The sequence below is a fragment of the Anas platyrhynchos genome, chromosome 4 (assembly GCF_047663525.1).
Source record: "Anas platyrhynchos isolate ZD024472 breed Pekin duck chromosome 4, IASCAAS_PekinDuck_T2T, whole genome shotgun sequence".
Taxonomy (NCBI): Eukaryota; Metazoa; Chordata; class Aves; order Anseriformes; family Anatidae; genus Anas; species Anas platyrhynchos.
In genome coordinates this window covers 27,592,889-27,605,169 of record NC_092590.1, presented here as the reverse complement: position 1 = coordinate 27,605,169, position 12,281 = coordinate 27,592,889, and the positions used below count along the sequence as shown (strand labels likewise).

The 12,281-nt window shown below is 36.6% G+C and overlaps 1 protein-coding gene and 1 long non-coding RNA gene across 2 annotated transcripts in view; one reads left to right on the top strand and one right to left on the bottom strand.

Moving 5' to 3' along the window:
• The window catches only part of LOC106019506 (uncharacterized), a 26,141-nt gene extending 18,386 nt beyond the window's left edge, over positions 1-7,755 (top strand). The window contains exons 6-7 of the long non-coding RNA XR_011809005.1: positions 4,545-4,666; positions 5,038-7,755. This is a non-coding gene — a long non-coding RNA (uncharacterized lncRNA). The remainder of the gene's footprint in view (positions 1-4,544; positions 4,667-5,037) is intronic.
• HPGD (15-hydroxyprostaglandin dehydrogenase) overlaps positions 1-12,281 on the bottom strand; it is a 26,690-nt gene extending 14,409 nt beyond the window's left edge. Inside the window, exons 1-3 of the mRNA XM_005027458.6 lie at positions 12,082-12,281; positions 11,852-11,975; positions 7,750-7,856 (exon numbers count right to left, since the gene is read on the bottom strand). Coding sequence (XP_005027515.1) covers positions 7,750-7,856; positions 11,852-11,975; positions 12,082-12,174 — 324 coding nt within the window. The 5' untranslated portion in view covers positions 12,175-12,281. The remainder of the gene's footprint in view (positions 1-7,749; positions 7,857-11,851; positions 11,976-12,081) is intronic.

Sequence of the window (12,281 nt, the reverse complement as noted above, 5' to 3'; positions counted from 1 at the left end):
GAGTCCTCAGCCAAACCACAATTAGAAGACAGGCAAAAAGTGGGTAGCTAGATGTTTCTATCAAAATCATAGTACTGCTCTTTTTTCTCTCTAGACTCCACTAGCTTGGCATCTCTTGGTGAGCTTGGTTTTGTTACAAAATCCATCTTTGCAAGTGTTCAAATTGCAGCCTAAGGCTTCCTTTTTTATGAAATGTACCTTTGGTTTCTGATGTGTTGGGATGAGAATATTTTGGCTGAATTCTAGAAGAAAGTTTATCAACTATTACTTTACTGTAACATCAAATTCACAACAGAAAGTAAGACAAAGAATGATGTGTTTTGTGCACCACATTTTCCTGGTTTTGGGAATATGATGGAAAAATGTCTACTATCTACTTTTCAATAAACTAAAATAAACTGAAGATGTTTTCAGGTGGCGTAATTCTCTGTGTATATAAGAATAGTAACTTAATCCTATGCTCCTAACCAATAACAATTTGTAGTTTGTCTTTTTTAATTAGAAATTCAGGTAAAGTTCATATTTAAAATTTCCTAATTGAAAAAAAAAAAAGAAAAAAAAAAGAAAAAAGCCCGACATTTTATATGGCAAAGATATGCTATGAGAATTAACTTCTTAGAAGAGTTGCATTTTAAGGTAGAATTTTTTTACAGTTCCTTAGTTTACAACTGCACCCAGCTGCATGGATGTTCTCCATAAACATGTCAAGAACAAAGAGTAGGGAATTAGCCAAATTTACAATTAAATGCAGGAAAAGTGAAAATTAGGACAGTCGGCTCTTTCCTAGCTTGTTTGCTCCTGGCTGCTGATAACCAGTAGAACGTCTAAATGGTTGTCCTTATAACTGTTGGAAAAAAAACAACACTTGTGATCTCGGTGATACTGCTGTTTGTTTTTTTTATCAAAATATAATATTTTACTCTAGCAAATAAAGAAGACAACCTATCAAGGTGTACTGCAGGTCTCAGTGTGCTCTCAAGGGAGGCAATTTTGCTCTATACCTGCCAGTAGAAACCTTTTCAGTTAAATCTTAATGTCTCCTAATATTAGCTTCTGGAAAACTCAGATTTGCATTAGAGGAGATCAGACATTCTGAAGCATAAACTGATAAAACTAAAACTTAGTTTCTCACAACATGGTAAATTTTGAAAAGTAATTGTTTGAATGCTCGAAACATTTGCAGTTGCTATTGGAAGCATCCTATCAGTAATCAGCAACTTATGTAACAAATTGTTTGGCAATTTATGTGTCAGTGTCAAAATCAGAAACAAAAATCTAAGGTTCTTGACAAGTCTATGTATCCCACAGCTGTATGGCTTTAATTCTTGCTCTAAAAGAAAGTATATATCAAAACTGATTCTAGTCAGACTGCTAGTCTTCAATAGACCTCTAATTCAGTTTGTTCTGGCTCTATGAATCTGCCTACCCAGTGTTGTACAATGTTCTTGTATTCCAACCTAAGACCTGTAAGTTGATTTTCATACTCTGTATTTCATTTTACCTCTTAGCTTGATCTACAAGTAATAATAATAATTAAAGTATTTTCTTTTGTAGTGGTGGCTTCCAGAATACCTTTAATCATCATCATTTGCAAATGGCAATTCTTTGGGAAGTAATTTACTACACACTTTTTTTTTAGTGTTTCAGTGCTGAAGTAGTTTCTTATGACTTCCTTTGAGAAAACAAAATGGTAATCAGTCCTAATATATAATGTAGGTTTCTGCGCTAATGGAGCCCAGGCCTTTGTGCTAGGCATACTGCACATAAAATGAATGAAAGAGCCATTGATTCACAGTTTCATAACCCATGGAAAATGTTATCAGTTTTCTTGTAGGTCAGGGAGGTGGGATTTTATTGTAGATCTTCTAGGAGGCAGATGGGTTGTAGTAAGCATGCAAGTCCTTTGGCACTCCCATTAATTTGCTTGCTATATGAAATGAAATTTCAGGGTCTTGAGTTTGAGTTTCTGCCTCAAACTGTGGAAAGCAAGAAGTCCTAGGGAGGGAGAGGCAAAAGGAAGGGGTAGTAGGATTTGTTCCTTTTCTAGAATTCAATAGCTGTTTTACAGCATGGGAGTGAAATACTACATTTAAGTTTTTTGTTATGCAGTTTTTCTTTGCCTTTTTTCCCAAATGTTCCTCAGGGACAGAGGAATAATATTGCATTTTAAGTAGCTAGGCTTAAGTAGTCCCTATTTCAAAGAATGTGTCTTTCATTGTGTTTCAACATTGAGTACTGTAAACATGCATTAAAAATTAACCTATGAAGTTAATTGACTTACTGTGCAATTAAGGTAAATCTGTGTTTCCTAAGACAATATGGGCAATAGAAATTATTATGCTTACAGTTGTTTTCTTTAATGTACTTAGAGGATTGATCCTCACTCCACCAATTTTAAGATGATAGCTACTTCTCACTTTTTAGTGTCCGTATCTCTGCCTAGGCACGTAGTCCTGTTTCTAGCATCAAATTATACCGAAGAAATAAGTGACTAAGCCATTGAACAACAGAGTTTGTGTATTTCTTGTTGCCTTAGAATGCAAGCTTGACAAACTAGTTACCGGTGCAATTTACTCACCTACAGACAGCACTGTGTTTTGTTTTTGTTTTGTTTCAGAAGGTTTCACTTTGAGCAGTTATGTTAGTAGCATTAAGAAACATTACTTGCTTGTCTGTACTGTAGGGCCAGGTTGTAATTCTCAGCTGCTGAATCCAGCCATATGTCCTGGTCATATTATTTTGGGATGAAAGCTCAGCCCTTGTCATTTCCCCTGGTACACTGGGAAAGGAAAGCAAGGTACACGAACCTTGCTGCATACACCCTCCAAAGCAAGGTGAAGGTTGTAGCACACACCCAAGAGATCCCTTATCTGGCTTGCACGAGGGAATGGCCTTGCAATGATCACCAAGTATTTGTCCCCAAAATCAATAAAATAAATCACTTCTGATATTTGCCTACTTACCCTTAAGGTTGCTTTTGAGATGCTAACTGGCCTTTTGAGGAATAGTTCCTTACTAATGAACACATCAATTGATTCTGCAAGGTTTGCTGGTTGCTGGAAATTTTATTTCACCATGAACTGTATTAAACTGAGCCTCACATTCATGCTTCTCCTAGTGTACTTCATCATTTGCACATGAAACTTAACTACCTCCTTACGACCCAGGAAATGAGCAATGCAAATGGGGTACACAAGGGAGTAAGACAGCTCTCATTACTTAATTTAATTATCAGAGCAAATGATAGCTAGCTACTCAAATCTTTGGGGATATTAATTCTAAAATTTGGCTAGCATTTCAACATTTCCCTAAATCTCTTCCTGTGACTATCCTCAAAGACCTTTTAGATGTTAATAAACCTCTTCACAAGCAATTCTTACCCCTCTACCCATACTTCCACAGTATATCAAGAAAAAAAAGCTTGGTTTTCCTTAAGAACACTTCAGTCACAAATTTCTGATAACTGACTTTGGACATTTTGTATTTATGCTGACATATTTTGTAAGTATATTTTTCTTTTTTTTTTCCTTTTCTTTTCACTTTACTGGTGTTACCATTACAATGCAGACAAGGGATTAAGTAAGAACAATTCCGCTACATAGTTTACTTCACACTATTTTATTCTGAATCCTGAATTGAGGTAGCATGCCAACTTTCCCACTTTCTTCTACTTTTGCCTAAAACCACATCTTCTCTTATTTTATTAAGATTGAGGAAATAATACATGTTTTAACTGTCATTTAAAATTGTGAACTGTCCCTGAAACAATTTTCAAAACTTTTTATTACAATACAATATTATTACGTCATTTTTGCTTTAGAGCATAAAGAAAAAAACACACCACACAACAACAAAAAACTACCTCACAATTCTTTTCCTGTGAAACTAGATAAATAAGATACATAAAAACTAAGCAGGTATTCACCTACATGTTAATTAATAGTGCTTTCCTAGCAGAATGCTTTAGAGATTTTTAGAGGCTTATACTTTCTGGACCAAATTTGTGTACCAGGAAATATATATAATCTTTGGAGATCAGCATTAAATTTCTCTTTAAAAAAAAAAAAAGACATTTAATTATTAAGTTGTTCCAAAATAAATTAGATGAAGCTATGATGCTGAGCAGGGTAACACTTTAATAATTGGATCCCATGTGTTCTTTTTTGGTGTAAGAAAGAAAATAACATGGTCAAAACTTTATGTAAAATGCTCCTGCACTTTGAATTCAGGTAATATTTATGATGTAAGGATATGTGATTCATGTACTGTTTCATTTTAACTGTATAGTGTGACCTATGTCAGTCTTCAGAAACCTCTACTATGAGCATAAAGAGGGACCTTCAAGTTAATTTGGGAATTCTGTTAGTATAAAATGTACTAAATACATTTGTAAAGAGAAAAGATACTGTAAGTATAGCAGCCACTATAGAAAGCATACAACCTCAGGAAAAGAAAGCCTTTCAGAACAACTTGTGTTTAACTAAACTAATGTGGGTTTAAAGCTCATCAAAATTTGGGCACTTTTTTTTTTTTTTCTCATTTAGGTGAAAAGAAGGGGGGAAGTCAAACTATAAAATATCTGGATTCCTTAGGTGTAAGTTTTTGTGAAGCTGAATGGAAGAAATGCTGCTTTTGTCATTCTGGATGACTGTCGGTAGGACTCTTGGTAAGAATGTATGTTATGTCTCATTCCTTTCGGTGTACGGGTATGTTTATGTCATGAACTGTTGAAACAACACTGGTAATATCCACTTATGGTGGAATTTATATGGATATCATAGTTGAATCAATGTCTCAAGCTAATTTTGATCAAGTCAACACTAACAGTCTTGGAGTTTTCTGGTGGGGAATGTATGGCATTGCTGGAATGCTGAACTAAGAGTGTTAATAAAAATATGAATAAAGTAATTAAAAGGTGGATATTGTTTAGTACAAAATATAGCAAGAGCTGGAAAGCACTGCAAGAAAAATCTTTCTAGTGGTTGATGTTCTTTTTTTCCTTCCCATGTTTATCAAGCTGTCTTGTTTCCTTCACAGGAATCTGTACTGGATACAAGCAGGGATTGTGTTTTATCTCCTCTTTTTTCTTCTGTAGCATGTCCCATTGTAGCAGAAATGTGCTCTTCATTTCTGTTCCTCATGCTTTTTTAAGCAGTGCTCTCAGGAAACTTCCTTGCCCTCCTTTAAAAAAGGTCTTGAAGACCAACCGGTTCTGTGAACTGTTTTAGCCATAAAGAACACACCCCGTATGTGTTTGCTCTGATTTATCTTGCTCTGTACCGCTCTACTTTTGTACTTTGTACTTTAAACTGGGGCAGGGAATATTTGTTGTACAAATATATAAATAATATCAGCAAGACAAAGATTGGCATGTAGAGTTTTTTTTCCCCCCTTAAAAAAAATTTTAAAAAAATCTGTCCAATGTTTGCATAATGTGTATCAAAATGTGTGCCTATTGAGGTTATTCATGTTCTTAGAGATAATGCAAAGGATACTTAAATGCCCTACACAGGAGAAATAGAGACGTTTTTAAATTGCATTTTTTGTACATAATTTTTCCTTTCTCTACCAGAAGCAAAACATATTTTATGAAACTGGTCAACATAGCATATTGCATGCAGCAGCTGTTATTGTTCCGTGTTACAGTTAATAAGTAAGAAGCATAAAATGTTTATATCTTGGTTCATGGAAATTACAGTAACTAGACAGAAATGCCCTATGGAAATAAGCTAGGTAGTTGGCTCAAGGTTAGGTAGTTAAAGAATATTTAAATCAAAAGAGTAATTAAGATATTTATATCTTAATGTGTCCTTAACTTAACCCACATGGTTGTGCTTTTACTTGGCTTGATCATTTTAAATGTATTTGTTCTAGTCATGAATTGATGCATTTATTCAACGTTCGACTATGAATTAAATCAGGAGGACACACATAGTGAATTAACCCAAACAATCATGTATAAATTACAATATCCTCCCCCTACCTCCCACATTTGCAAATTTGTTTGGACATCAGTCTGTAAGTTAAGATATTTACTTGGGCATTAAATATCTTCAAGATTTGTTGACCACAGATACCTTCAATTTTTGAGCTAAATTTATATGTGAATCACAGACAAATGAGTTTCACACATGGTCTTCATTTTTTTTTTGTGTGTTGTGACTAACTATGTGCAAGCACTTTTGACACATGGATGGCTGCCTATAGTAAATTATATCTCATATTAATTCAGGCACAAAATAAAAAGAAATAAGTAATCTAGAACTTGAATTCCTTTAAATTCAAAGGATCTCTGACAATATGTATTCATGTTGCATTTAACTGATGATGTCACACTTCTGTAGGTTCAAAATATGAAATATCCTGTTGTTTAATTTGTCAGAATACTTCAGAAATGAAAGAGAGAAGAAAAAATATGTATAGTTACATCTTAAGAAAGATATAAAGAAAAGACAAAGGAAAATGAACATAATAAAAATAATCATTTCTCTTATTGTGGAAACGTTAATCTGTGGTCTCAGTTTAGCGCCTTCCAAGAATAAGCAAATTTGACCTTGGATAGATTTAAAAGGTAAAGAAAAATATTGCTACATCTATAACTTTTTTTTTTTTTTTTTTTTTTTAAAATATGGATTTCTCCATTGTTTTTCTAGAGCTTGTCTCATATACATCTTGTGTTACTTATCCTGGTCTTTTTTGATTGTCTGTTAGTTTTCAGAGAGATAGAATTCAAAGACTCAGGTACCTTTGTCCATAAAACTTTTGACAAAACCAAGCTTTTAGTTTTCATATCCTGAGCTATACTGCTTGTCTGACAAATTCCTCATGAATGATTGGACTCAAACTCCAAATAGTACTCTTCCATGCTTTCTTTTGCTAGTGCCTTTGCAGATCAAGATTGCTTTTAAGCATGGCCATAGGAGTAACTTGATGAATCACCATCCAATTAGAACTTCATAGGTGGTAGAACACAAGCTGGCCATTTTATTAACCTAGAAATTTGTTCTTTCTTTTGGAGCTTAGATCTCCTAACTGTGTAGCCTAAATTTTAAAAGCAAACAAAACAAAACAGAAACTGAGATAGTTAGTGAAGTCTCCCCTCATGAGAGGAATAAGATTTTACCATAGGGTTAGCCAGATACCAGATAACGTCAAAGAACCAGTGGCAGTCTGCTTGAAAATAAATTTTACACATTCATTGAATGTATCTGGTTTTATCAAATGCTCTTAAGTGGTGTGATAGTGAAATAGCGTATATTAAAAACTCAAGCTGTATGCTCAGTGGTGAAGAAAATGTAGGAGCTCGTGGCTGAATAAGTTTTCTTGCAGTACCAACAGATGGCAACTTACTTTCTAATGCAGTCCAGCCGACTCTAACAGGGAACTAAAATATTCTAAAACATTCATATACACCTACTGGCCTCATGTAGGTGTAGATCTACTGCGTTGGATACCAAATTATTACACCTCTGTGGGATTTCATTGGGCTTCATAAGAAGGAGAATGTTGTCTGGTATATGGCATAGTTACTCAGGCTAACATCTTGGATAGACAACATAAAGGACCCACCACACAGACATTTGTTTTTTGTACACATGCAGTTAGATGGTTATTTTTTGAACAGCTGTGCTTGTCAGACTAATAATCCATGTTTTGTCACATGGCATGATCTGTATAAGCCAAGGAGTGTTAAGTGTATTCCAGCATCAATTACTGAAGTATGAGTATGTGAAAAGAGATAATACTTACCAAATTAATTTGTATAGTGCTTTCCCAGTCCTTCTCATTGTTCACTCCAGCATTATTAACCACAATATCCAGCCTTCCAAAATGTTCAATTACTTTTTTGAAAGCACCTATAGTAAAATCCAAAGTTAAACTAGTACTTATGGAAAATAAGACACAGAAATAAAACATGTATTCATTAAATATAAAAATACAGCATATACTTACAAACACACGCTTTATTAATCCACCAAAATGTTTCAACTGTTTTCTTAATCACTAATGAGCAACACAGAATTACGTGTTTTATCTAACCATTCACCAATATTAAACATATTCAGGAAAACTGAAGGAATTAAGATACCACACTAAGCTTTTCATTCTGTTTCATAATGTCTAACATGAGCAAATGAAAGTTCTTAGCACCCATATATTTTGTATTAGATAGGATGTTTGGCACCCTTATTATATAAATTAAGCACTTACATCTCGAGTTTGATGTAGTTAATAAATTCCAGATCTGTCTCCACCTATTTTAAATGCAAAATAAAAGCTTCATATGTTCAGAACCATGGACTCTGGTCTGAGTCTGAATTTAACTTATTTAAAGAATGCAGTACTTATCCAGTGATATAACTAATATGAATCTTTTAAGTAAAAACAATTCATCACAGTTCTTGATTAAATTTATCCATTTATGAAATGGATATTTTTATACATCAGGTAACTTTAATAACATCTCACAAATTCACATCTTCTTCTGTTGATGAAAATAATGACCTGTCTTCCAAAGAATTTAAAAATAAAGAACTGGGAAACTTCCACAGTGACACTGTGTTCTCCCAGGTGACAGTGTTTGAACTAAGATAAAAGATGTGTATGGAAAAATACAATGATGTCATAGTGATGAGGAAACGCATCTAGTCTGGCCCTGCTCTGACAGAACAGTTGGATGAGATGACCTCCAGATGTTCTTTCCAGACTAAGTTTTTCCATGACTGCAGACCTTATCTGAAATACATATATAGCTTTTTTGTTCTTCCCTCCAGATATTTCTAATCACTAAACATTTTTCGTTATGCAAAACACCCCTCCTCCACTATATTGTTTTAAAAAACATCAGTTGGTGACTGATTGAAAACCCAGAGTATTTCAGGTATAGTGAAATTATGCTCAGCGGGCCTTAATGAAACTACTTCACCAAAGGGTGATCCCAGGATCCTCTGAATTCTCTGGTATTTCTCTGGTACTTCTTCTTTGGCTATTAGTGTCAATCAGGTCAATAGTAGCAGTAGCTCTGAGAGATCTAGCTATCTAGCTTTTTTTTTTTTTTTTTTGGTAGTTGCAGGGCTTTACAAAAGCACCAGATGTTGGTGCTGTTACAAGTTTATATTTACAAGCTGAATGACACAGGTCCATCACTGTCATCATCTTGATATCAGAACAAGAGCTGGGCAGTAGCTGGGAAACTTTTTATTTGTCCAACTACCCTTATTGTACAGACTTTCTAATGTTCTTCTGTAACAGAATATTTTAATATTTTAAAGCATCTCTTTTTGGCTTTCTGCCTTTCAGGGATTTGTTATGTTTATTGCTGTCTCATTCTCTGATCCCTTAACTCTTCAATCATCCTTCCTCATCTTCCCAGTCCTGCACAAGCCAGGGCAACTAAAAAGTTGGCTTAGGAGCAGAACTGATTACTTTAGCTTAGTTTCAATTAATACAATAAATGCAGTTTGAGTTAGCTTCCAAATTTTGCAAAATGTCTCTCCCATTCACTTTTAAGCCTTTTTGAAATAGCCTATTTCGTCAACTCCACTCTTAAGAGAATCTTTTGCTTTCAAAAACACTGAGATAACAGTATTTCTGCCAAATAATATGCATTAACTATTAAATTCACACATTGACTTGACTAATTGTAGTTTTCTAGCTTGCACCTTAAGAAAATAGCAAAATGTTTTTCAGCTGTTTGCATATCTATGTTAAAATAAAGAATGATTATGAAATTTAAAATATTTCTGGTAGAAGTTTACCTGTCTACAATAGTCCATCTGTTACCTTCCCACAGAAAATAAGATTCTCACTACAAATTCTTAAGAATCTTATCACCCACTCATTTTTCTAAACTGATTTTTCATTCTTCCCTTTCTGAATAGAGAATAATTCTGTTTACACTGCTAAGACAACCTTTAAGACTAGTTGTCTTATGAAATCATATCAAATAAAAGCAGATGATCATGCAGAACATTGATCATTACAATGAAGAAGAAGATCCATTTAAATGGAGATGTAAGAAACACAGTGCAAAGTAAGTCATAAGTGGAATACCAGTCATAAGTGAGCTTCCTAAGTTTTCAGGGAAAGCAAAATTCAGTGTATGGTAACTTAAAAAGTGGAACAAGGTTGAAGATTTTTGTGGGGGAATGTGTGAGAGTGCCAACAGAGAAAAAAGCACAGGCAAGAATTGAATATGGATAAAGCAGTTGCTTTTCTACCCATAAGCTCTAATGCTGTGACTTGTTTTGTACTGGCTGTGACTTGTTTTGTACTGAAAGACTTAAACTAAGAAAACTAATGACACTGACTGTAAAAAACAAGTATAGGACTCAATGCATCCACTAAATGCAAAAAATTCTAGGAGTGAAATTAGGTTTATTAATCAGCAGTTTGCAATTAAAAGTGAGGAAAGAGAAGAGAAGGCAAAGCAGTAACAAACAGAAGCCCTACAGGATTTGAAGTTGTGATGGCAAATTTTTGCTAAGCAACCTTAAATGGGAAAAATGCAATATCAGAGAAGCATAAGGAGCTTCTTGCTCTTGCTCCTTGCCATCACTCCAGTCTTATTCTAATCATTCTTTTCCTGCTAACTTGGTTCCAAATCCTCCCCCACTGACCCATCATTCTCCTTCCAGTTCCCAGAGCTCAGCCTTTAGGCCCTACACTAGCCTGGCACTAAAATGAGGAGGAAATGTGGGAAGTGGGAGAGAGAAAACATGCTGGGGTAACAGCCAGGCTGCAGCACATGCTATTCCTACCCTTAAGATGCTTATTCTTGCTCCTGAGTTACTCCTCCCACTTGAAGAAAAAGTCAGTAATGAACCTAGCTGATAAACAAACAAAAAAGTTTGCTGATCAGAGCAGATCTCATGTTTAAAGTCCAGCATCTCCCACGTAAAACACTGGAATTAGGTGTAATCATGCTAACTCATAGCTAGGAAAAATATTGCTGAGTTCTGGACTATCCGCAATGCTTTGTGAAAGAGGAATGGATATGCTTCACCACTACTGTTGAGAAAGCAGTGAGTGAAGCATAGTGCATAAAAGTAGAACTAACAATGCTCACATCTAGCCTGACACAAATGAATCTGGGGAAAGGGTACTAACAACAGTTATGTCAAAATCCAAAAGTGACTCACTACCTGTGAATGTTAACTAAGAATGAAGCTTTAATGAAGTGATGTGGTGACTATGAGATGTGAAGGGTATGTCAAAATTACAAACTATTCCAAGATCTCAGTGGGAAGCAGGATTTATTCATTAACATGAATGGCAATCATGTGTGAGGGAAGCTTCTTGCCATGCCCTGCATCTGCAAAACATATGCAAAACTTTATCGATCCTTATCCAACCCCACACTAAAGCAGCGTGCCATCTTTTGCCGACTCTTCTTTCGGCACAGCAGCAGGACGTTGAAGGCAAGCATGCTGTACGGAAAGAGCACTGCAACCCGGAGATTTATTACTCCTGTGATGAGAGAATGCAGCTTGGAGTCTGTACTGAAGCCTCATAAAAAGCAAGTCCATGCTTTAAAGTTTATGTATATTACTCATAAAATAACAACTATCTTCTGCAGAGGCTTTTATGCAAAAATGTCACACAGCGCTCAATGGAAATGATTTCTCTGGCTTTTCTTTACGATGTGCCAAGTAACACAGTGAAATATGCGCGCGCTGGCAGTCATATTTCACATCTGCAGGTTCAGAAACAAATCCTTTTTGAGTCACTGTCAGGAGAGATTGGGAGTAGGCTGTCCTGCAGCACCCATAATTGCGCACCTATAGGTGCAGCAGCCCGGGCTCCCTTGGCGCGCTGAGCCGGAGCGCAGCGCTGACGCTTGGTCCCTTACCTTTCAGCTGTTCGGGGTCCGTAACGTCGCACTGGATGAACACCGTCCTCTGCGCCTCGAACTGCTCGTCCAGGGCCTCCTTGCTCTCCTGCCCGGCCTCGAGGTTGCGGTCCAGCAGCGCTACCTGCCCGGGGACGGAGGGAGGGAAGGGAAGGAGCGGGGCTGAGCGGAGCCCCGCCGAGGCTCGGGGGCTGCCGGTGCCCGTGGCGGGGGCGCTACCCGGGGCTTACCTTGGCTCCCTTGCCCAGCAGCGCCTGGACGAACGCCCTGCCGATGCCCTGCGCCCCGCCGGTGACCAGCGCCACCTTGCCATTGACGTGCATGGCGCTGCCGGTCCGTCCCGCCCGGCCGGCGCACAGGAGGCTTCTCCCGCCCCGCCGGAGGAACCTAGCGCCGTGTCACCTGCCCCAAGTTTCCTCCCTCCGTCGCT